Raw genomic sequence first — 27,071 nt, forward strand, 5'->3', positions numbered from 1 at the left:
CAGAACACGCCCCTGCAAGGCAGGACCTGACGTGGAGGACAAGGAGGCCCTCTGGGCACTACTGTGAAAAGCATGCATACTAATACACACACATACACACATGCCATAGATATAGTTCTTAATCTACACATACTTTTCTTTACTGTTGAAATTTGAATAACTTGAATAAACTAAAAACACATTCATTGACTGTCATTGATTGATTTAATATGACTTTAATTGATAACATAATGGAATATAGCCAGGCTAGCCATACAGAGTCGCAACACTTTGCGTTGCGTTGTGTCGAGGTCGGTCTGATCACAGAATTCATAGTTTACCCACCTCTAATTTGACCACTACAGCCCTGATCGTAACTCATTCCTTTTTCAACCGTTTACCATCGTTCAAACCATTAAACAAATCTGCACACTTGTATCTTCAATACTGTCTAAACTGAATTTTGATAGCATTTATACTTTTTTTCAGAATCACTGTTTTAGTTTCAAACTGGCATCGTTTTCAGTGGCTTATAATAATTTAGGTCACCATAGCAACGCCGGTAAACAAACCCCGCCGAATAGTCGAATCTCTTGGCTGAAAAGGCAGATCTGATTCGACTCAGAAAATTCAGAGTCGGGGACCCTGAATGAATCGGTGTAAACTGGCAGTTTACACGGATTAAGATGTTCAAATGTATTTAAAAAAGGTTCAGCTAAAACATGCTTAGATAAAGTTGTTAAATTGTGTTAAGAATGTGTTTAAAAACGCATAAAGATGTTGTAATGTTTCAGAAATATGTTTAAAATGTTTAAAAAATATGTTCCAAATGTTTTAAAATAATGATCGGAGATGTTTAAAATGTGTAAAATAATTAAAATAGCTTTCAAAACACAGGTATTTAGAAAAAAAAAAATTGGGGGGGGGGGGGGGGGGCTTAGCTGAACATTTTTCTCTGAGAGGGGGCTCACTCTCTCACACTTTGAAAACCCCTGACCTAGGCTAACCTGAAGCCGTGGCTGACAGGAGAGGTCCGCGGGCTACTCAGGGCCAGAAACAGAGTCTTCAGAACTGGGGACGCAGCCTGCCTGAGAACAGCGAGGGCCGACCTCTCCTGTGGCATCAAAAAAGCAAAACACAGCTACACCTCGAAAATAACCGGCAACTTCAAAGACAGCAGAGACGTGCCGAGCCTGTGGCGTGGGATCCAGACCTTCAAGGACTACAAACCCTTGCCACAGACATGTGACAGCAACACCTCAATTACCTCAACAGCTTCTTTGCCAGGTTTGAAGCAAACAACCGCATGCCCCAACAGAAGACCACCCCCCTCTCCACGACCAGGCCCTGTGCCTGCATGCAGCCAGCGTGAGGAAATCCCTCTCCAAGATCAACAACCGCAAGGCTACAGGTCCAGACAACATTCCTGGTCGTGTGCAGTGGAGCTCAAAGATGTGTTCACAGACATGTTCAACACTTCTCTGGGTCTGGCTGTTGTCCCATCGTGCTTCAAAGCCATCACCATTGTCAATAAATAAATCCACCTGCTCCGCCGCCTTGGACCCCTACCTGTTTGCATACCGAGGTAACAGATTTACTGAGGATGCTATCTCTTCTGCCTTTCACCCAGCCCTCACCCACCTGGACACCAAGAACTCATACATCAGAATGCTGTTCATAGACTTCAGTTCAGTATTCAACACCATCATCCCTCAGCAGCTGATCGGCATACGGGACCAGCTGGGGCTCAGCACTTCCCTGTGCAACTGGCTGCTGGACTTCCTCAGCAAGAGGCCACAGGCAGTGCGGGTCGGCAGCAACACATCCAGAACGACCATTTTGAGCACGGGGGCCCCCCGGGGGCTGTGTGCTCATCCCCCTGCTCTACAAGCTGCTGACCCATGACTGCGTGCCTTCCTTCAGTGGCAACCACATTGTAAAGTTTGCCGACGACACAACCATTGTTGGTCTCATCTCCAACAACGATGAGAACCACTACAGGAAGGAGGTCAGCCAACTGGCCATGGGGTGTAGAGATAACAACCTCTTCCTGAACGTCAAGAAGACCAAGGAGGGTGTTATCGATTTGCGGTTTTCCGATTTGACTTTGACTATAGTGATAAAACCCTCCCCTTCTGGCGTGACACCACTAACCCAGTCCACAACAGTCTTTAACAGTCTCAGTAACAGGCCGCAGGAACCCTTGAGTCCTGTATTTCCTGGAGACCTTGATCTCTACCATGCATAGCCTTCTGTCTTTGCTGGGGAAGTCTTGAGTTCATTCATTCCTCTTGAGTTGGTCGTCCTAGAGATGCACAATGCTTTCAGGCTGAAGGTCGAGCTGGGAAGACTGTACTCCCATCGTGGCTGAAGTGAAGAAAGATATTGTCATCTATCCCAGAGGGTTTGGGCCGGATGCTGGACTGGTGCCACTGGTATTTGTGGAGGTCTTTGACCCAGTCATCAACTGGGGCAGAAGGAGCGCTCACTTTCTGAGTGAGGATGGTTGCTGGTGTAAGTGTGAGAGGATCGTCTGGATAGTTGGAATGAGAGGTTGTGCATTGATAATATCAGACACCTCTGCCATCAGTGTGTTGAGTGCCTCGTGGGTCAGCTTCGAAGTCCCAAGCTTGAGGGACATAGAGTCCAGGATTTTCTTGCTACACCAAACATCCCCTCCCGGGAATCACCCATGTTGGATGCGTGGGGCGGGTTGAAATTCCATGTGCAGCCCTGGTCCAACAGGAACTTCTCAACGGAAGTTATGTCGATATTGGAAGAAATCTGAAGCTCCTTTTAAGCAAGCATTGAGGAGGTCGGTTCCTCGATTGTAACGGATGAGCTTCACTAGACCTCTGATGGCAAGGAAACGCCTAAGGGCGCTGATGAAGCTCTACATATCTAAGCTCTTAGACTTAATCTTGTAAATAACACTACCCACCGCTACTCTGAGCGGTGGGTAATGTTATGCCGGGGCCACTGCCCCGGCATGAGGATACCGTATGTGGGCCAAACCCTCTAGGCCGACATTCCTGAAAGCGATCTGCTGGAAGGTCTACCATCTTGTTTCTGAGTTTTGTCACAAAGTTTGCGGCGTGTGACACACCTGTGGATAACGCTGCTCCCCCGCCTTTTGCTGCTGACTATCCAGAGGCTGGCAAAAATCGTTCCTGATGGTGGGTTTTCTCATAGTAATACCGAACTAGAAGTCTTAAAATTTTTGTCTTGAAGAAGAAGGAGCTGCATGTTATCTTGCGGCTGTAAGTGGGAAATCAGCCAGTTTTGTTCACCAGGGATGGAGGATAGACTAGATTGTAGGTTGGAGTTAAGGCCTGAGCTGTGTGTCGGCACTTAAGGGCTAGTTATTCATAGTGCCAGCGGTAGCATCATGCCCCTGCAACGAGGACCCGGTCCTCGTTGAGAGACAAGACCCAACATCTCCTCCCAGCCATCGTAACTATGTGTCGATCATCATCCGGATATCCACCTGGAGAAGACGCCACCTAGGACCCTCCCCTAACCTAGGACCCACCTCTAGACCCACCCTACCCAGTGCTCTCTACCTACACTGACCATGAAGGGATGGGGGGACTCTGGAACTGGCAATCCGCTGTCAAGAAGGCAGACTCAATCTCGGCCTCATGACTCTCCACTTCCTGGCCCTTACAGAGACTTGGATCACCCCAGAGAACTCTACTATTCCAGCTGCCCCCTCAACCGCCTACTCATTCTCACACTCCCCAAGACCATCCGGGTCAGCAGGAGGGAATGGACTCCTCATCTTGCTGGTCCTTCCCCTGGAACATTTGACCAGATATGCATTTGACCTCCTAGCTGTCACTGTCACCCTTCCTATCAAGGTCTACATTGTGGTGATCTACCATCCACCAGGTCCCTTCTGTGACTTCTAAGATGACATGAATGCTCTCCTCAGCTTGTTTCCTGAAGATGACACTCCACTCGTTGTCCTGGGCGATTTCAAAATCCTGCCAGAGAAGTTACACTCACCTGAATTGCCATCAACTTGACCTGATATTCACGAGGTCCTGTGGTACCTGGAATCTTTCGGTCACCCCACTTCATGTGTCTGACCTTCACTGTGTTGGTGGTGGACCCTGTCATGGATAATGCACCCTAGTGGTAGCATGGGACAAAGAGAAGAGAAGAGATCTTTGACTGATGCTTGGTATCGGATTTAAAGGTCCTTAAAAAATGTAGTGTCTTTCTTGTATTTCTGCTCAGCCTGCCTACAAGCTCATCGAATGAAGCTTGTGTTGTTAGTAAACCACACAGCTGGTCTTGGCTTGTGTGTTCTCTCTCTTAGAGGGGCTACAGAGTCAATAATGGACAGGTGACAGGTGGGTGAACAGGCTTAATAAATCCTCTGTGCTTTACCAAGGAGATGATTAAACAATGGACATGCTGTGTCTTTCTCTGTACACTTGAGGAAAAAGGTTACAGGTGATAGAGTTGATACTGCGAGAGCAGACAAATAACTTCTGTCTCAGAGGAGACTGGAACAACTCAATTTCAAATAACACTGATTTGTGTTCAGTAGGGCGGATGTCATCCAATGAAAGGTTATGTAGGGAGACGCCAGAGGAGAGCACTAGGTAAAGCGTATGGTTTTAGACCACATGATGGAGCAGTTACAGATGTACCAGGGTAAAGGAGTCAATGAGATTCAGAAAGTCAGTATCCAGCCAGTGTCTGGGACGTCAAATATGGATATTATAGTCACCCAAAAGCAAGATTCTGTCATGCTTTGCTGTAATGAGTGAGAGAGGCTGGAACAATTAACTGAGGAAGACAGTCCTCAGTGCTTTCTTTAACTAAATGTTACAGATTATGGAATAGCTGACAATTAATACAGTTGCTGGTGTACCTTATTAACCCTACAAAGGCCTGCTCCAGCACGTTTTTTTTTTTACAATTGTTCCCAATGAGGAGCGTGTAAGTTGCTTCATGAAGCCGCCTTGAGAGAAAACGCTGCTAGAGCGTCTTTGTTCAGAGCGCCCCAATCTAGGCGCTCCTAGTTGAAAACTTCTCCACTTTAATGGTGGGATCATTGCTGCCACTGCTCTTAAGGGAAAGCAACCATGTATTGGGCTCAATTTAGACAGAGAAGATCAGGACAGAAAACACAAAAATGGCGTTGCGTTCTCACTTTTTATTCTGTGTGAAGACGAGGGTCTTTAGGGGGAAACCTGCATGCATACGGTGACGCAAAAGTGTGTGAAATTCGATGTAGTATGCACGCTAGGTGGTACTGTGAAGCACTGCCACACAACACTACCAAGAGCGCACGCATGCGTTCAAGAGCCAGCATGAGGAGATCACAGCACAATTTTGCGTTGTTAACCCTTTAGACCATGGTTTCTCAACGGGGGCGTTCGCACAACCTAGGGGGGCGCTGGGAACGTGATTTTTTTCCCCCCATTGTTTAAAAAATATATTATTATCTTTTTTATTTTTTTTAGAAATAGCCTATTTTTATTTATTGGTTTCTAACCCCTCTACCGTCTCAGCTACTTTTTACTGTCTATGCGCAGTGTAACAGTGGTCATACAGTGCGGTTCGGTCCTGCACACGCCCGAACTCCCGTTACATCAGCTATCGTCATGATCTCTATCGCTGATAAACATAACACAAGTTTGCGGGTTAACAATTCAATAACCAACACAACACAATCAAACATGTCTCTCTCTCTCTCTCCCCACCCTGTGTCGCTCTGGAAGTTTAATTGGGTTTATTACAGTGATGGACAATGCTGTTAGCCAATCAGAGGTGAGACATTTGCATGTCATGAATATTCCTGAATACCTTTTATATTTTTTTCACCAAAACCGACTCAGAGGGAATTCATTTCTATTAGTGAACAGCGCAAAATCAATGAAAGACGATGCATTGACACCTCAATATAACACGAGTGTGAGTTGGGCTGTTAGTTTATTTAATTTATTTTATTGGGGGGGGGCGCCCGAGGATCAGGGTAAGGTCAGGGGGGCGTTTGCTCAAAAAAGGTTGAGAACCACTGCTTTAGACGGAAACACATTTTTTGTGTTTTTAAGCCCCGAAAATGCCGTCGCTGCTCAAACAAAGGTACATCTGATCAAATATTTTGTCGTTTTCACCTGCAAGCGTCGTCGTGTAAACAGGTCCTTAGATTAGGCCGGAAACTTCACTTTATAATCTAGAAAATGGAGAAGAAACACGTTCTTGCCGTGTCGATCTATTCCGTGATATAAAGGTAACGAAGCAACGCTAGTCTAACCCAGATCATTAACCCCAAACCAATGTTTTTAAAGTACATTCCATTTTTCAGTTTCAGGCCTTGTTTCCAACCTATATTCAAACTCAGTGGCGGCTGGTGAATTCTAGGGGGGGCTGAAAGTTTGTAAACCAAACCCATGTAGGGGGGACTGGGGGCAACCCCGAAGATTTTTTTGTGATTTTCCCATACAAATGAAGCATTCTGGTGCATTCTGATAAAATAATAAAGACAAAATAGAACATTTCCTTACAAAGACGAATGGAGCCAGGGAACTAAGTTTTAACTGAATTTATTTGCCTTGTAGAATTCAGCAAGATTAAAAGTGCAAATACATCAATAATAATTGGGAATTATACACAAGTTAACATTCTCTCTCTTTCTCTATCTGTATGTGTGTTTGTGAGAGTGAGAGTGAGTGAGAGAGAGAGAATGTGATTCTAAAAAGGGGTGAGTGTGTTACGGCCAATCTATTGTGTTGGTAACTTCACTCATAAATCTATCTACAGTCAAGTATGCATTTAGACAAATACGATAAAACATCAAATTATTATGTGCAACCTTTTATGTGTGGTTGTTCAAGACACACTGAAGGCATGATGCCACCATAGGTTTGCAGAGAACTACATACAATATGCACACTGAAGGCATGATGCCAACATAGGTTTGCAGATAACTACATACAATATGCACAATGAAGGCATGATGCCACCATAGGTTTGCAGAGAACTATATACAATATGCACACTGAAGGCATGATGCCACCATGGGTTTGCAGAGAACTACATACAATATGCACACTGAAGCTGCACACTTGATTCAGGATTCTCATAGATCAGAGACAGTTCCGTCTTGAGCTTTGCCTTGTTCAGCGTGGGATATGCCTTCACAGTGGCATTCAGAGCATCAGCAGGAAATGAATGGCAGTACCTTTCAAACATATTTCCTTGTACTAAGGTAGCACTCACAAGGTGGCCAGTGAAAGAGAACCTCGCTTTGGTGTGAGCCGGGATGGTGTCGCAGACCTCTTCAGACAGCCTCTGCTTCGCCTCTTCTTTCAAAGCTGTCCTTGGTCTGTCGGTTCCTGATGGCTCTTGCAGCTGGTCAGAGTCTCTGAATGCAAACAAACCAATAATGTGTTTGTTAGGCTGTGTACAGCACTGTAGTCTACGTGATGCACATGTTCACACTTTATCCAGTAAAAAGATGTCAGCATACCCACTTACAATGGGCAGGAATGCATAATGTTAGTGTTAAACACTGTTTCTTTATCTATTGTGTTGGTAACTTCACTCATAAATCTCTCTACAGTAAAGTATGCATTTAGACAAATACGATAAAATATCAATATAATATGGGCAACCTTTTATGTGTGGTTATTCAAGACACACTGAAGGCATGATGAGTATACCCACTTAAAATGGGCAGGGATGCATAATGTTAGTGTTAAACAGTTTTTTAAGCTATCCATTGTGCCTCGCCTAACCAGGATGTCCAGCACAGGGTAAAGCATGCTAGATTACACCACTGGCAATATAATATATTATAAAAAGCTCTCGAGGGCCCTTTTGATGAAGACTGCATCAATGTCCTTCTTCTGGAGCTTCTGGTACAGAATGTCGACGTGTGACCGCTTTTTTTTATTAATTTTGGTCTTGGAGGTCCTGATTGTTTTAATGCCAATTTCTCTGAATTGGATCGTCGACTAAAAGGAAATTCTTTCAGAGACGCAACGGAATTGCACACAGCAGCCATGTTGAAATTAGCAAGAGGTCGAAGATATCCCTTTGCGCTCTTTGCTCGGTTACGTATGACGCAAGCACGTTAGGGCGAGTCCAAAATCCCCGTTGAAAATGCATTGAAGGCTCATTTTCCGTTTTTTTTTTTTAAACATGACAGTCAATGGGAGAACCCTTGGGCGATTTTCCACGTCAACAAATTCGCCCAGAGAGGCAGGACCATTTGAAACGCAACTTGAATCTGACGATTCTGATTGGACAATGACAGATAATATATCTAGAACACTGAAAACTACTTTTGCTGCGATAGAATTTGTTAGAAAAAAAATCCTCTTTCTCCCAGTTGGTAGTGTGTCACCCAACTCGCCCCTATACACCATCCGCCCCTGTTCAAACTTATACTTTGTTACGTTCTTCCTCATCAACTTCTTCATGAGGTGGTTTAAAGGTCCCATGGCATGCTACTTTATGGATGCTTTAATATAGTGTCACAAACTGGCTCAGCATATGTGACAAGGAGGGGAGACAAGTCAGGTTGAAAGTGATAAATGAAAGGTTTTATTACCACTTAAACAATCATATTTACCAATAGCATGAGGTGTGGAGAGTAGTGGCATCAGTGGTGAATGTAGTGCATGGATGAGTTGAGATGTGTGTGTGCTGTTGAGTGTAAAAGGAAGCCATCAAAAGAACCAAGAACCAACAACCTGTAACAGCGTGGAGCCTAGGAGAGAGAGAGAGACAATGAGACCAGGCTGGGTAGAGGCCTAGCCAGGTGTGAGCAACTTGCCCTAACGACCCTCGCTTTCAGCCAACTCCTGCAGGAAGTAGCACCCCCCTCCATAAGAACGAGGTTCCACCTCGTGTTATACATCAAACAAAGTGTCAATATGTCCCAAACTGTCATGGTTCATACGTTACCAATAACTGACAGTCAGTACCGCACTCCCTCCAGGCTGCATCCTCCATACCGACCAACTCTTTACCATACCGACCAACTCATCTCCATACCAACCAACTCATCTCCATACCAACCAACTCATCTCCATACCAACCAACTCATCTCCATACCAACCAACTTATCTTCATACCAACCAATTCATCGCCATACCAACCAACTCTACAACGAGACAAAGCTCTTCACAATACCTGGTGTCTAGGACAATCATTTTTCCAGTGCCCTCGCTCATGGCAGTAATTACAAATGTCAGAATTTACTACTGAACTCCTCCCACCCTGAGTAAACTTTTGCCGATCTGCCTCGTTAGCTGTTTTTATCTTTACTGGCCTAGAATAAGTGTCACTTCTATGACCAGCTGCTCCCGTTGAGTCACAGAAACTTCTGTGTGTTAGAACATATAGAGACAGCACCTACAGAGGCCAACGCTAAGGCGAAGGGCTACGGACTACGAACGACGGACGACGGACTACGGACCTACGGACTACGGACCTACGGACTACGGACTAAGAACCTACGGACTACGGACTAAGAACCTACGGACTACGGACTAAGAACCTACGGACTACGAACCTACGTACTACGGACTAAGAACCTACGGACTACGGACTAAGAACGAAGGGCGACCAAATCATGGCAAAATCTCACAACATCTGACTTAAGTCCAGGCCGAAAGAAAGAACGGAGGATACGGCTGTAGTTGATGCTGTTGCATTTCCAACTTGGCACACTCAGTTTTATGCTTTATAGTTTCCAACTCTACTTCCTTTTCAAATTTCAACCTCTCCAACTCTAACTGCTGTTTTAACTGCAACTGCAGCAACTCCTTCTGTTGTTAAAATGTTAGAGCTCCAGGATTAGGCACTACACTAGTCACTGGACTGCTAACTGGCTGCCAGCACAAAACTCCAGCCTCAAACAGACCATCCCTCAAGCAGGTCTTCACACTCTCCTTTAACTTCTTATCTGGAATGTCAACTTCATAGTGCTCTGCTATCCTAAAGGTACGGCCACACCAAACGCGTTACCTGCGTACCACGCGTATAAAATCGGCAATTTTTCCATAGGGAAGCATTGGTTTACGCGCGTATGAGATGCGTACACGCGTATCATGCGTACCAAGCAACATTTTACTCGCTGTAGGGGCGTATGAGGCGCGTACATATACGCGCGTATATATACGCGCGTACATGTACGCGCGTACATGTACGCGAGGAGTTCAAAAAATTTAACTTTTTACGCTCATACGCGCCGCAATAGCCAATCAGCGTTGAGCTTGACCCGACGTCACTGGCAGAGTAGTGAGCTTGGACAGAAGCATACGGCCGACATCTTTCTTTATTCTGTGTGGAAATAGTAACATAGTTACGCCATTAAATGCTTTTATGGAAACATTTTTAGCGAGAAATGTGCATTTTACTTTCATAATGTTCGCTCGGTGAATGTGAAGGATGTTTGGTTTGATAGTTATGACGAAGAGGGAACGCTCCGTTCACTTGCATGGACAGAGTCTCTGGTTACTAAGCAACCTCAACGTCTTGGCGGACTATATAACTGCTGATCAACACTACGAATGCTGGAAACACACCAGACACACCATGTGAAGTTATTTAACCCGATTATTGTTATTTATATCCGAGATTATTTAATCTGACCCGATCTAAACTCTATCACCCAAACACGGCGGCGTTTGGGTTTCCTACCTCGGACTCCAGCGCAGCCATGTCCATGGCAGCCACGGCCGGCAACTTTCTTTATTCTGGGTGGAAATAGTAACATAGTTACGCCATTAAATGCGTTTATGGAAACATTTCTAGCGAGAAATGTGCATTTTACTCTCATAATGTTCGCTCGGTGAATGTGAAGGATGTTTGGTTTGATAGTTATGACGAAGAGTGAACGCTCCGTTCACTTGCATGGACAGAGTCTCTGATTGCTAAGCAACCTCAACGTCTTGGCGGACTATTTCTCTGCTGATCAACACTACGAATGCTGGAAACACACCAGACACACCATGTGAAGTTATTTAACCCGATTATTGTTATTTATATCCGAGATTATTTAATCTAACCCGATCCAAGCTCTATCATCCACCCAAACACGGCGGCGTTTGGGTTTCCTTCCTCGGACTCCTAAATCCAGCGCAGCCACAGGCTGGGGGGGGGGGGGGGGGGGGGAGTTTTGGGCGGTCTCATCTACGCGCGTATGCGTACGCGCGTAGATGAGACCGCCATTTTTGACACAAAATGGTCAAGCAACATTTTAGCTGCATTACGCGCGTATATGGTACGCGAGGTACGCGCTTGGTGTGTTCGCACTATAAGAAGTTGTTCTTTAGTGCACTGCTCTAGCAAAGCCTGTGAAGGTTCCTGGATGAAACTCTCCACCAGGGAAGCCATCCTCAAAAACAAATCAGCCTAACAAGTTACAACTCTTGACTGAGACACGCCGAAAACCCAAAACCTGAGGTAACAGGTGAACAGGAGCCCCACCCCTATCCTGATGTTAACTACAACCATTAAAACTAGCTAACTAACTTGCCCTAGTCTTCGTGCAGTTAATGGTGGGGGGTACTTATGCACGTGAAACCAGCGGTGTGAAGAAGGCAACCAGAGGACTGGCAACCCTCTCCCAACCCTAGAGGTGCTCCCGAGCTAATAGCTCTACCCACCTTCGCCGCCACCTAAATTGATCACCACGAGTCCCCTAGAGGAACCCGCTACCAAACCTAACAGGGGGAAGAAACTCCTGCTCCAACAGATACCAACATACCCCAGGTAGGGCTAACCGCAAAGCCCCAGTCAAATCTAATCCCCTTCACCACAAACAGAAATGGACCAAATACCTCTCCTTTAATTTCCTACAAGAAATAACCAGCACTGACAACAACCTGACATTTCCCCTCCCAGAACAGTTGATGATTAACCACAGCACAGTCAGCTATGTCCAACAACAAGTAGTGTACACTCCAACAAAGCAAACCAAAAACCATTGTCTGCAAGAGGAGGAAGCACACACCAACCTAAACCGGGCCAATTTACCAGTACAGTCAAAATATAAGCTATTTTAATCCTAGCACTGGATCCCGGACGAGCCCCCACTTGTCACAAACTGGCTCAGCATATGTGACAAGGGGGGGAGACAAGTCAGGTTGAAAGTGATAAATGAAAGGTTTTATTACCACTTAAACAATCATATTTACCAATAGCATGAGGTGTGGAGAGTAGTGGCATCAGTGGTGAATGTAGTGCATGGATGAGTTGAGATGTGTGTGTGCTGTTGAGTGTAAAAGGAAGCCATCAAAAGAACCAAGAACCAAGAACCTGTAACAGCGTGGAGCCTAGGAGAGAGAGAGAGACAATGAGACCAGGCTGGCTTATATCACCTTGGGTAGAGGCCTAGCCAGGTGTGAGCAACTTGCCCTAACGACCCTCGCTTTCAGCCAACTCCTGCAGGAAGTAATCAGCTGCCGAAAGGGAGGGGTCGTAACAATAGGTATAAGTGGGCCCCTTACAAAGTATGTCGCGGTTCATGTTCTTCAGGGAGTCAAAGCCAAAGTTCCTTTCCCCCGATTCCTTCTCAACCATGACTAATGAAACTGGACTAACTAACTAACTGAACTGGGCTTTAAGCCCAGTTCAGACCAAAGATTCACCTTGCAACGACTTGCAACTCGCAACTCCTTGCGACGCCTTGCGACGAGACGGGCTGCGACGTTCTAAAACTGGGCAGTTCACACTGGCTGCAACGGTCTGCGACGGTAGTTGGTTTCCCATAGCAACTGTGAACGCAAGTTCACAAGTTGATCTGGCTGCCTTTCGTGTTTTCACGAAGAATTTATAATTTTTTTGCGGAAGATTTCTATGTGGGTCCACGGTACAACGGAATGAAATCCGACCTTATAAATATCCCCCCCCACGATGGTATGAGTTTGAATCCTGTAATGTATCATATTTTAAGCATTCGTTTTTCATTTATTTCGGCTTAAAACGGTTCTACGTGACAAGTTTCTTCCAATTACACTCCAAATACGAATGAGATGGGAATGTTTTTGACATTTTATTGAAAGACAAATCAAAGAGGCATTCGCAAGGACAGCTACGTGTCTGGCCCAATTTCCAACAGCTGGCGTAGCCACGACAACAACCGACGCATTCGGCTAATGGTCACCAGTTAACACGGTCACGAGTTGAACTTAATAATAATAATAATAATAATAAATTAAATTTATATAGCGCTTAATATGGTACTCTAAGACGCTTTATAACACCACACCAAGTGCCACCGCAATGTCGCAACATGCTTTCTTCTTGCTGTCCCTGTTGCTATACCCCTTACTGCCAACGTCGTAAAGGACAGGTTGCTCCTCCAGCAAGCAAATTTAATTCTCCTCCCTCTCCTCGGACCAGGGGCCGGATTCACAAAAGTGTTCTTAAGATAAAACTTAAGAAGATTCAGAAGAAAAAATATAAGAAGTTCCTAAGAATGCTTTGTGAATCCGGCCCCAGAAGTCTGCCATCTTCGGATTTTTAGTGGACAGTACGGTACCGGGACGCAAGTTTATTTTTTGCAGGGTGGTAGCGGGAAGCTCGTGAATATTCATGAGGGAACTCATCCCTCATTGGCTGGGACTTGGCTCGCTGGGACTTTGTCAGAGGGCTTGTGAAAACAGAGGGCTTGTGAAAATCACGAACGCAAATAAATGGAACGTTGTTATAAATCAACACAAATCATTGTATCAATAGCGTGACACATGTAATACAGTAGTTGTTTTTAGACGAGTTAGCATTACGAGCTAATAGTGGTGCAACGGTTCACGGGTTTCCCGTGATCCGTACGGATCAACCATCACGGTTCGGGACGCAAGTGATCCGCGGATCGGCTGATAAAAAAAAAATGTTGTGCGTTGACGTGATCAGCGCATGTTTAGAGGACAATTCCGGTATTAACAACATCATCAAGTATCATAGCGAAATACAGTTTCTGTTGTGTTTTATTTGGCGTTCCGTAAATCCCATTGAACGTAAACCGGAACCGGAACCGGACGTGTTTAGGTTTGGTTGTAGTCTTTTCGCTCGGTACGCCGTATCAACAGTAGGGCTAGAACTGAGCAAAAAGACTACAACCAACCCCCCTTGCAATGAGCAATGAGTCTCCCAACCGAAATCAATGGATTTACAAAATGCCAAATAAAACACCCCAGAAACTGTATTTCGCTACCAAACTAAAAAAAAGAAGATAAGGATGTCTGCATTGCCTTGGGAGAGTGTAGACTCTAAACTCTCCCCAGGAAATGCAGACATCCTGAATTGTAAATCCAGGGTTCGGGATTATTTACTATCCTATCCATGTTAAAAAGAAGAAGGAATAATGCCTCAGATTGCACATTTTTTAAATATCGACCATGCTTAAAGGAAGCAGGATTATTAACTAATTTGTCACTTTATTTTGTTTTTACACAGTTGAAGATTTTATTTAAAGTCACATTTGTCTTGTTATCTTCATTGCTGTTGTTGATCCGAAAATGATCCGACCCGTGACTCAAAAACCGTGACCCGATCCGAACCGTGAGCTTTGTGATCTGTTGCACCCCTACGAGCTAACGTTTGTTTTGACACTTACAGAAAGGTAGCTATAGAGTTGCCGTGTAGTAGGTGGATTGATAGGTGAAAATCAATATTAAAATTCATGTAGCCCTACGCGAAAATATTCTATGGATATGCCTACAGATTTTATGGCCCTTCTTTCTATAATGTAATTGGTTGTGGGGTGTGGCAGAACCACTATGAACAAATATCAGAAATCATACGGTTTATTCTTATCCATCTACACCTAACCTCCAGCAGCTCCATCTCTCCTCAAAGTTGACATGGGTCTGGCAAATGTTGCAAGCTTTAATAAATCCTGCCATTATGCTCATCACTTCTAGAAACAGAACAGAATGGAATCTTAATGGAAATATCAAGACATGGACAAACAATTAGAAAAAAATAAATTCACCAGCTGCCGAAAGCACTGCGATGCGCTACACATTACGTTATAAAATATAATAATTACAAAAAGGATTTACTACAGTAGCCCCTGTGACACATAACAGTTTCACAGGGGCTTTTAGACGAGTGAGCTAACGTTTGTACTTACAGAAAGGTAGCTATAGAGTTGCCGTGTAGTAGGTGGGTATCATGTGTCACATTATTGCTAAAATGATTCGTGTTGATTTATAACAAACGTTTAATTCATTTGCCGATGCGCTATTCATAACGTTCTAAAATATAATAAATATAAAAAGGATTTACTACAGTAGCCCCTGTGACACATAACAGTTTCACAGGGGCTTTTAGACGAGTGAGCTACTTACAGAAAGGTAGCTATAGAGTTGCCGTGTAGTAGGTGGGTATCATGTGACACATTATTCGTGTTGATTTATAACAACGTTTAATTCATTTGCGTTCGTGATTTTCACACAAGCCCTCTGACAAAGTCCCAGCGAGCCAAGTCCCAGCCAACAAGTCCCGCCAAGTCCCAGCCAATCAGGGATGAGTTCCCTCATGAATATTCACGAGCTTCCCGCTACCACCCTGCAAAAAAAATAATTCGCTACCGGGACGGAGTAAGGCCGTGACGTACAAGTTGTTCTGTGCTGTGATTGGCTGAAGAGAAATAGTTAGATAGCCGCGTTCTAAAACTGGACCTTGCGATTTGACATGTTCAATCTCTGGCGACTCCTTGCAACTCCTTGCGACGCCTTGCAACTCCTTGCAACGGCTTGCAACGACCCGTTCACACCGCCCCTGCGACGTTCTAAAACCGTCTCGTTGCAAGCCGTTGCAAGGTGAATCTTTGGTCTGAACTGGGCTTAAGATAACCGCCACGAGTCTCGTTGTGGAAATACCAGAGATGTCAGAGAATCGATGTGTTATGCACCATAACACCAACAGCAGATCGGTTATCCAACACTTGCGTTGTGTGTAATCTCCCCCCCCCCCCCCCCCCCCCCCCCCCCCCCACACACACACACACACACACACACACACACACATGTGGTGCTCGCACGGTCGTAGCTCATTGTCTCATTGCGGGCCAAATTCTCTGGGCGGGCAAGGCAGAGAAAAAGGAGGTAACTTGGATATATGGGGCCAAATTCGAAATCGGAGCGTCTGAGCTATTATTTTTCAAAGGCGGAGCAGAATACCTAGTGCTCGTTTTACACCTAACGCCATTTCTAGCTACTCGGGGACTATAGGCTAGGGGAACTCATATTAATGTTAATCCTTAAAGTGAAATTGATCTTTAATCAATCCATGTTTGTGTGTGTGTGTGTGTGTGTGTGTGTGTGTGTGTGTGTGTGTGTGTGTGTGCGTGTGCGTGTGCGCGTGTGCGTGTGTGTGTGTGTGTGTGTTGCAGATGCTGCTGACCCAGATCTGGTGTGGTGAGCTTGCTGTGGAGAATCCTTTGTGGAGAGTCTTCCTCTCCATGGTATTCTTCCCCCTCATCTTCACCGGCTTCCTAGGCTTCAGGTGAGCCAACTGCCCCCTGGGCCGCGGCTATTCATAGAGCAGCTCTCCCTTTCAACTCGTCCTTGTGAGTTAGGGTGGAGTGTGGCCGTTTGGTTCCCCTATTTACTCTGAGAGAGATCAAAGACACTGGGGGTGTTAGGAGGGCTCTGTAAACAACCATACCCACCCAGTTTAGCTATTAGTTTTAATTCTGATATCTTCGATTTTTTTACTTTATTACAATGGTTTGTATGAGAACTATTAACTCCATTTAGCCTTGAACTCTGTTCCAATATGTTGACTTGGGTTCAGCAGTTCAACATTTCTTTACGTATTAAACTTTGTAGCTTCAGGATCAGTGTTGGGTATCGTTACTTTTGAAAGTAATCCGTTAGGTTACTTTGTTACTATCAATTAAAAGTAATCCGTTACGTTACTACGTTACCTATAAATAAAAGAAACGCGTTAGAGTACTCGTGCGTTACCAACAATTAAAATGCGTTTGGGGTGCGTGCGTGTCCGCCTAGCGCAACAACAACACACATCCTCCTTTAGATGCACCAACAGTGCTGATTGTTTATGAATCAATCATGAACCTATAGCATAATGACAGGAAAGACAGTCATCATATTGCACGTTTTATTTAACAGGCATTCATCCTTTGATCATTTGAACAGCTTCCATGAATAACATACTCCGGTAACAGGCAGTTATTTTAACAGAATGTAGCTTACCGTATTGGCTGCGCACAAAAGAACAGTGCGTCACACATAGCTTATCCACTTTACAAGTGCAGGCGCCTAACAAAGTGCTTAACAGGTAGGCACGCAACCTTTTAGAATTGGAAATTTAACTCAATTTAACCGTATGCGTTGCACAAAAGAACAGTGCATGGCACTAAAAAAACATTGAAGAACTGAAAATGTTCGTGTGACCCTATAGCCCTACGTTCATAACAATCACGTAGGCTACCTTTAGCCTATTTATCACCAAAGTAATGGTTGAAACGTAGGAGAAGAAGGTGCTCAAAACGACCACTATGTTCTTCTTGTCCTTTTTCACTCTGTAACTCAAAATAATGAGCGTACCTCCAGGAATCTATCTATCTATCTAAGGCTATCTTCTCGTCCATCTTGCCGCGGTAACACACGTAGCTTACACACACAGGTGCGCGCGCACACACACGAAGAGAGCGAGAGAGAGAGATGCAAGGAGCCGGGCAGCAGCATCTGACTAAATGCAGAAAACCCGGGACTTTACTTTCCTTATCGAGGGAAAATCTTAAAGCAACGGAGTAACGAGTGGTTATTTTGGAAATTAACGAGTTACTGATTACTGAATTCGCAAAACTAACGCGTTAGGTTACTCGTTACTGAAAAAAACGAATAAAGGTACGGCCACACCAAACGCGTTACTTGCGTACCACGCATATAAAATCGGCAATTTTTCCATAGGGAAGCATTGGTTTACGCGCGTATGAGGTGCGTACACGCGTATCATGCGTACCAAGCAACATTTTACTCGCTGTAGGGGCGTATGAGGCGCGTACATATACGCGCGTATATATACGCGCGCACATATACGCGCGTACATGTACGCGAGGAGTTCAAAAAATTGAACTTTTTACGCTCATACGCGCCGCAATAGCCAATCAGCGTTGAGCTTGACCCGACATCACTGGCAGAGAGTAGTGAGCTTGGACAGAAGCATACGGCCGACATCTTTCTTTATTCTGTGTGGAAATAGTAACATAGTTACGCCATTAAATGCTTTTATGGAAACATTTTTAGCGAGAAATGTGCATTTTACTTTCATAATGTTCGCTCGGTGAATGTGAAGGATGTTTGGTTTGATAGTTATGACGAAGAGGGAACGCTCCGTTCACTTGCATGGACAGAGTCTCTGGTTACTAAGCAACCTCAACGTCTTGGCGGACTATATATCTGCTGATCAACACTACGAATGCTGGAAACACACCAGACACACCATGTGAAGTTATTTAACCCGATTATTGTTATTTATATCCGAGATTATTTAATCTAACCCGATCTAAACTCTATCACCCAAACACGGCGACGTTTGGGTTTCCTACCTCGGACTCCAGAGCAGCCATGTCCATGGCAGCCACGGCCGGCAACTTTCTTTATTCTGAGTGGAAATAGTAACATAGTTACGCCATTAAATGCGTTTATGGAAACATTTCTAGCGAGAAATGTGCATTTTACTCTCATAATGTTCGCTCGGTGAATGTAAAGGATGTTTGGTTTGATAGTTATGACGAAGAGTGAACGCTCCGTTCACTTGCATGGACAGAGTCTCTGATTGCTAAGCAACCTCAACGTCTTGGCGGACTATTTCTCTGCTGATCAACACTACGAATGCTGGAAACACACCAGACACACCATGTGAAGTTATTTAACCCGATTATTGTTATTTATATCCGAGATTATTTAATCTAACCCGATCTAAACTCTATCACCCAAACACGGCGACGTTTGGGTTTCCTACCTCGGACTCCAGAGCAGCCATGTCCATGGCAGCCACGGCCGGCAACTTTCTTTATTCTGAGTGGAAATAGTAACATAGTTAAGCCATTAAATGCGTTTATGGAAACATTTCTAGCGAGAAATGTGCATTTTACTCTCATAATGTTCGCTCGGTGAATGTGAAGGATGTTTGGTTTGATAGTTTTGACGAAGAGTGAACGCTCCGTTCACTTGCATGGACAGAGTCTCTGATTGCTAAACAACCTCAACGTCTTGGCGGACTATTTCTCTGCTGATCAACACTACGAATGCTGGAAACACACCAGACACACCATGTGAAGTTATTTAACCCGATTATTGTTATTTATATCCGAGATTATTTAATCTAACCCGATCCAAGCTCTATCATCCATCCAAACACGGCGGCGTTTGGGTTTCCTTCCTCGGACTCCTTAATCCAGCGCAGCCACAGGCTGGGGGGGGGGGGGGGGGGAGTTTTGGGCGGTCTCATCTACGCGCGTATGCGTACGCGCGTATCTGACCATTTTTGACACAAAATGGTCAAGCAACATTTTCGCTGCGTTACGCACGTACATGGTACGCGAGGTACGCGCTTGGTGTGTTCGCACCTTTAGAGTACTCTAACACGTTAGTTCTAATAGTGCGAACACACCAAGCGCGTACCTCGCGTACCATGTACGTGCGTAAAGGTGCGAACACACCAAGCGCGTACCTCGCGTACCATGTACGTGCGTAACGCAACGAAAATGTTGCTTGACCATTTTGTGTCAAAAATGGTCAGATACGCGCGTACACATACGCGCGTAGATGAGACCGCCCAAAACTCCCCCCCCCCCCCAGCCTGTGGCTGCGCTGGATTTAGGAGTCCGAGGAAGGAAACCCAAACGCCGCCGTTTTTGGATGGATGATAGAGCTTGGATCGGGTTAGATTAAATAATCTCGGATATAAATAACAATAATCGGGTTAAATAACTTCACATGGTGTGTCTGGTGTGTTTCCAGCATTCGTAGTGTTGATCAGCAGAGAAATAGTCCGCCAAGACGTTGAGGTTGCTTAGCAATCAGAGACTCTGTCCATGCAAGTGAACGGAGCGTTCACTCTTCGTCATAACTATCAAACCAAACATCCTTCACATTCACCGAGCGAACATTATGAGAGTAAAATGCACATTTCTCGCTAGAAATGTTTCCATAAACGCATTTAATGGCGTAACTATGTTACTATTTCCACTCAGAATAAAGAAAGTTGCCGGCCGTGGCTGCCATGGACATGGCTGCTCTGGAGTCCGAGGTAGGAAACCCAAACGCCGCCGTGTTTGGGTGATAGAGTTTAGATCGGGTTAGATTAAATATTCTCGGATATAAATAACAATAATCGGGTTAAATAACTTCACATGGTGTGTCTGGTGTGTTTCCAGCATTCGTAGTGTTGATCAGCAGATATATAGTCCGCCAAGACGTTGAGGTTGCTTAGTAACCAGAGACTCTGTCCATGCAAGTGAACGGAGCGTTCCCTCTTCGTCATAACTATCAAACCAAACATCCTTCACATTCACCGAGCGAACATTATGAAAGTAAAATGCACATTTCTCGCTAAAAATGTTTCCATAAAAGCATTTAATGGCGTAACTATGTTACTATTTCCACACAGAATAAAGAAAGATGTCGGCCGTATGCTTCTGTCCAAGCTCACTACTCTCTGCCGGTGACGTCGGGTCAAGCTCAACGCTGATTGGCTATTGCGGCGCGTATGAGCGTAAAAAGTTCAATTTTTTGAACTCCTCGCGTACATGTACGCGCGTATATGTGCGCGCGTATATATACGCGCGTAAATGTACGCGCCTCATACGCCCCTACAGCGAGTAAAATGTTGCTTGGTACGCATGATACGCGTGTACGCACCTCATACGCGCGTAAACCAATGCTTCCCTATGGAAAAATTGCCGATTTTATACGCGTGGTACGCAGGTAACGCGTTTGGTGTGGCCGTACCTTAACGCGTTACCGCCAACACTGTTCAGGATACATATTATTCCAGTTGTGGATGGGCCAGACCAATTGTGGGTGGTCCTTAAATTAAAAACGTTATCAAATCCCTGTTCAACCTAATACAAATGACTGACTAATATACTGGTGTATTATCTGTGCATAATAGAGATTTGAATAGCTTGATGTTTTTTAGATATTTTGTTGCAATGTAAAAAGTTTCGGTGCATAGGACGGACCTATCCGCGAACGTTCCTTATGCCTTTTTACGCTGCCAAGCCGGTTCGGTCGCGGCTTGGCACGCAAGGTTCTTCTGCGTCTTTCTCATAGATCGCACCATCTTTCAACGTCTTTGTTAAATGTGACTGCATCACCTTCTCTCCCATGATGGTCAGCAGCTCACGGATTTCACCATCTCTCCAGTTAGAACTGCTCATGTTGATATCGCTGCGTTATCTTATCTAGACAACAGAGAGAGAGACAACGCAGCCACACCGCTAACCAATTGCCCGCCCCCCGGAACCGCCGAGCGCCTAATCGCATTTACATCAAAAAGAGACCGCCAGTGTGTGTAGGGTCCGGCATTGTAAAAACGTCTCTGGCGCGTTTCCACTGCAGGGTGCGGAACGGATCGGATCGCAAAGGTGCGGGTCGGGTCGCGTTTCCACCGCCAAAAGTGGGCGTGACCCGGACTTTGCCGTACCCGTTCCGGCCCCATTCTCGGGACTCCTCCGTTGCGCTACCCAAAACGAGACCAGACGCCTGAAAGGGTCCCGTGAAATTCTAGCTACACCCCCCCTCCGTTGATTGGTCGACAGAATCGTCACTTCCGGGTGATGCGGGGATAAAAACAAACAAACAGTAGCCTCGAGGTATTATTCTTTACAATTAACATGTCGCGTAAAAAGCTTGCTTGGGCGAACAAGGAGGTGGAGACATTCGTCTGCATTCTTGGGGAGGAAGACGTTGTTTACGATGTTTACGTAGCTGCCGCGGCGATCGACATCCGGCCTACCACCAAGGGTACTGTCGGCAGTGGAAACGCGACCTCGGAACTGAGCTGGGCTATACCGCCCCCTCCCTACCGCACCTTTGCGATCCGATCCGTTCCGCACCCTGCAGTGGAAACGCGGCATTGTTGGTTCAGACAAAAGAAGAGCGCTTTGGAGTCTTTACCATTACGCACCATATCTGGCTGTTCTTTAGCACGCCACTTTATAGATCTAAGGCCTATAGACTGTAAAAGTGGCCAGGAATCTAATGTTTCCCACATGGTTTAGTTATGCTCGTATAACATGAGGCAGACTATTTCATAATTCTTTTTAATTGTTTAAGTTTTCAACAATATTTCGATATCATTAGCAACAGACTGAGCTTATTATACAAAGAAGATGCATTCAAATGTAGCCTAGGCTATTATGAGATAATAGAGTGGCGTAGTCACGCCTCTTCCGGTAGAGCTCATGGGACCTATGAGATCGAAAAATATGAATGGGTGTCAATGGAGAGAAAATAATTATTTTCTGGTCCCAGTCTTTATATGCCCTGGATTACACATATGTTGTTTGTGGATTTAAAGGATAATTTTTCATGCAAAGAGTTCGACCGTTTATTGTGCAATTGTTCAGATAAAGGCTGTAGAGAAAACACAACGAGAAAGACTACACGGCTCGTATGTGACGTCACGCTCCCTGCGACTGGCGTGGAGAAGACCGACAATCTTCCCATCGGCCTAACTGAAACTCTGCACGTGCCCCGACTTATAGTGGTTTTCACCTCTTTCGATGCTTTTATCCTCCCCATGGAAAAAGTGGTGAAGTGGAGCAGAGTGATCGCCATCTCTGTGCCGAGTTCCAAGTGCGAGTGTGGTGACGTTTATCATATGCGTCGAGAGCAGCGAAGAGCTGTAGTTCACAAAGTGGCCTCACATAAAACCTAAAATTATCCAACTTCTTCACGAAAATTTTTAGTTTTCTTTGCATGAAAAATTATCATTTAAATCCACAAACAACATATGTGTAATCCAGGGCATATAAAGACTGGGACCAGAAAATAATTATTTTCTCTCCATTGACACCCATTCATATTTTTCGATCTCATAGGTCCCATGAGCTCTACCGGAAGGGGCGTGACTTCGCCACTCTATAACTAATACAATAGCTTACCGGCAATTCACGGTCATTCACGAAGATTAACAGCCCTTTAACGCAAATCGGATCAAGCATCAATATCAACAAAGTTTGCTGCATTGCAAAAATAAAGTATTTCAGAAGCCTTTAAAAAAAAGTAATAATAATAATTATTATTTTTTATTATTTTGAAGAAAAGTTTTTGGTGGGGCTGTTGAACAGTGGGTGGTCCTAGGTCCGTCAGTCCGACTCCCACCCTTAACGCCGGCCCGCCGGGCCTGGTTCACTTTACACTACAGCACTAATACATAGCCACGGGAACGTATTCTCAGCAGGGGGTGCTGGAAAAAAAAAACTCAGCCTGCACTAGACTCGCAACTCGCTACATTGATAAAAAAGATGTATAGCAGCGCAGCTCAATTACACCAGTGCATGCGCGCACAGTCGAAAATCGATCGTTGTGTTCACACCATGGTTCACATCCAGCTGCTCACAGAACAAGTTTAGCGCACCACCGCTCCCCTCACACTTTTTCATATAACTTTTTTTCAGCAGTAGGTCATATGAGCATTAAATAAATGCTGCGTCTCAAAATGCCTTGGACAGCAGCGACGATGACTCGCTTTGCCACGGGCCGAAACAGTGCGGATCGACCACAGCCAGAGCGAACACAGCGGGGCAGAGGAGTGTCAGGAATAGTCTTTGGTGTACACATCAGTACGGCCTATTTGCACTACTGTTTAGTGGCAATGCAGTGTTTTATTCTATGCCTTTTTATTTTCGTATATTATTTCAATGAATACAATTTATTTATTTATAAAAACAAGATCTGGGGCCGTATTCACAAAGGATCTTAGGGCTAAAAGTAGGTCCTAACTGGCGAATTTAGGAGTAACTCCTAAAAATAATGGGCGTGTCACTCTTAAATTTAGGACTCCTAACTTTTTTCACTAAGAGCAATTCACAAAGTATTTTAGGACTAAAAGTAGCACCTAAGTCTAGGAGAGCTTAAAAGTCCTCAAGAGGACTCCTAACTCAGTAAGACCTATTCACAAAGAATCTTAAAATGCCTGCGAGACGAAATGTTAGGGTATTCAATTTATTGTGGAGTTAATGCGCGATGCAATGACATCCCCGACTAACAGGAATAATCCGATTAGTCCCGAAATAAAATGTTATAAAGTTATAAAAAAAATATATATAACTTATAAAAAATAAAAATAATTGCGCCATCAAAAGACGAGGACGTGTTCGTCAGTAGGAAGAAAGTGCATTCCATCAACACGCAGGTTGTTTTTGATGCAAATTTTAACATAGCCTACTGGATGTTGTTGCAAAGTGGCCTGGATCTTCAGCTACCCATGATTCGCGCATTTTAATGGTGAGCGGTCTGAGGCAGCTTTTTGAGATGTACCAGTTGGGTGTCACTTGCTGGGTGACAGTGACTATCCATGCAAGACGTGGCTCTAGACACCCTACCTCAATCCACAACCGGGAGCACAGTTAAATGTAAGTGATTACGCAGATTACGCTTAGTCCTATGCGTAAAACACATCGTATTGGCTCTTTGCGAGCACACAAACATACACGAAATGTTGTGGAGAGAGGAATTGGGCAGATGAAACGTCGGTTTCATGTCCTCCACGGCGAAATACGCCTCACCCCAGAGAGGGCAAGCACAGTATTCACTGTATGTGCCATTCTACACAACCTCTGCAAGCGGAGGAACATTCCACAGCCAGACGACGATGATGATGATGATGATGATGGCGATCAACATTACAAGGAATTTGGCCGTGTGGAACCGAGTGGACAGGCATTTAGGGATCATTTTGAAAACACATTTTAGGTAAACACCTTGGCACAAATCAGTCAACACTTGGGTAGTTCGTAACATTTATTTTCTTTTACGTATTTTTATTGTTTGCTTTCTCTCTCTCTTGAACGTGCAGGCTACAACGTCATTATCGTGGTCTGCACAAAATTGTCATCATGCGTGTATTCTGCTAACTGCACTATAACTACTTAATAGGAATTCATTTCTAGCCTGGGCTATTTCCTTGTTTTTCGGTGATTCAGTGGGCTCGTCTGAACAACCAATCACCGAACTGACAGCTTCTAAACTCGTGCACGAGAATTGACGTAATCCATAGCAACGGCGCGTCACTCTTAGTTCACTCTTTGTGATTTATCCTTAGTAAGAGTAGGTCTCAGCGGCTTTGTGAATAACTTTTAAGAAAAAACTCCTACGTAAAATGTTTTAGCGCGAGTTAGGAGCACTCCTAGCGGTAAGATAAAATGCTTTGTGAATACGGCCCCTGGTCTTCAAATCTTTTTTCCAAATATAGGTCGTCTTACCAATACGGACCAATACGGTACAGCGGGCGCTCACATGACGTTAAGCATTTCCCGGTGCATAATGTGACGCTTCAGAACCTAAAATCCCGTTTCTCCCCGTTGACACAACAACACATAACCAGCGTTTTCAGAAATCTCCACTTTGGCCGGAGTTTTTAGAAATAATCATTTTCTGTGATAAGACAGGGCCTCAGACAGGGGGTGCTGCAGCACCCCCAGCACCCCTACTTCCCGCGGTGAGTGCTGTCAGCACTCACCGCGTGTTCTGCATGAAATGCATGTTCTTGTTGTTGTCTTTGCTCAGACGTGACGAGGTGATCCAGAGAGAAGCTCAGAGGACGGAGGACATCATCACCATGGAGACGATGACCGGAAGTGTACGGCGGACCAACGGTAATACGTTGTAAGTTCACATAATGGCTGGTTAATTAAGTCTCACAGCAGTTAGCGGGAACCTTGAACCTCCCAGTGTGGAGCCCTTAAAGAAAGGATGGCTGACAGAAGTGGTTTAATGTTGTGCCACACTAAAGCTACCATTCAATTAAATTCATTTGTATTTTATTTGCATAGCCCTTAATCACCAGTATAGTCTCAAAGGGCTTAGCAGGCCATATATGTATGACAGCCCCTGGCCTAGCCCCCAAGAGGGCAAAAGAAAACTCCCTTAATTAGCAAGGAATACATTTCGTAGAGGAACGCAGAGTGGGGGGTCCCTCCCTATTCACCGGAAAACAAAATGGATAAAGTACAGTTTTGTTGTCAAACACCCTAACTGTTATTACCCCCCTAACTTCCTGTATGGGACCCCTCCCCTCCCTCAGTGAGCCCCCCAGCACCAAGCAGCTGCAGCCCCTGAGGGGGTGTTCCCGGTTGGCCAGCCTGTACGGCTCTCCCCTGGTGAAGTTCTACTGGAACATCCTGTCCTACTTCGGTTTCCTCTTCCTGTTCGCCGTGGTGCTGATGGTGGACTTCCAGAGCGCCCCCTCCTGGCTGGAGGTGCTGCTCTACATCTGGCTGGCCACCCTGGTGTGTGAGGAGGTCCGGCAGGTAGGAGACAGGGAGGGCATCGGCCGATTGAAGACGCACGCACACGCGCACACACACACACACACACACAAGCACACACACACACACACACATGCACGCGCACGCACACACACACACACACACACACACACACACACACACACACACACACACACACACACACACACACACACACACACACACACACACACATCCCCCCCACACATGCTCCCCCACACACACACACGTTCCCCCACACACACACATGCCCCCACAACACACACACACACACACACACACACACACACACGCCCCCCACACACGCTCCCCCACACACACATACAGATACTTAATACCGAGTCAATAAAGATGTATATTTTCTCAGAACTACATGCACATTTTGTTCTCTCTTTAGCTTTTTCATGACCCTGATGGGTTTGGATTCAGCAAAAAGGCCAAGCTCTATATCAGTGACCTGTGGAACATTCTGGACGTGCTGTCCATTCTTCTCTTCATCATGGGCCTCGCCTTTAGGTAGGTTCCTGATCCAGTCCTCCCTCTGTATCAGAGTCACCGAATAACTCCTAATTAGACCTGGATTTGCATTTAAATCCAGTGACTA

The 27,071-nt window shown here is 45.1% G+C and overlaps 1 protein-coding gene and 1 long non-coding RNA gene across 2 annotated transcripts in view; one reads left to right on the plus strand and one right to left on the minus strand.

Annotated features, from left to right (window-relative positions):
- The window catches only part of trpm2 (transient receptor potential cation channel, subfamily M, member 2), an 80,426-nt gene that overhangs the window by 23,112 nt on the left and 30,243 nt on the right, over window positions 1-27,071 (plus strand). Inside the window, exons 14-17 of the mRNA XM_060040944.1 lie at window positions 16,352-16,464; window positions 25,728-25,826; window positions 26,245-26,470; window positions 26,865-26,983. Of these exons, the coding sequence (XP_059896927.1) occupies window positions 16,352-16,464; window positions 25,728-25,826; window positions 26,245-26,470; window positions 26,865-26,983 (557 nt within the window). The remainder of the gene's footprint in view (window positions 1-16,351; window positions 16,465-25,727; window positions 25,827-26,244; window positions 26,471-26,864; window positions 26,984-27,071) is intronic.
- Window positions 186-27,071, minus strand: part of LOC132449227 (uncharacterized) — a 39,675-nt gene continuing 12,789 nt past the window's right edge. Inside the window, exon 2 of the long non-coding RNA XR_009523543.1 lies at window positions 186-346. This is a non-coding gene — a long non-coding RNA (uncharacterized LOC132449227). The remainder of the gene's footprint in view (window positions 347-27,071) is intronic.

Source organism: Gadus macrocephalus, chromosome 20 (assembly GCF_031168955.1).
Source record: "Gadus macrocephalus chromosome 20, ASM3116895v1".
Lineage (NCBI taxonomy): Eukaryota > Metazoa > Chordata > Actinopteri > Gadiformes > Gadidae > Gadus > Gadus macrocephalus.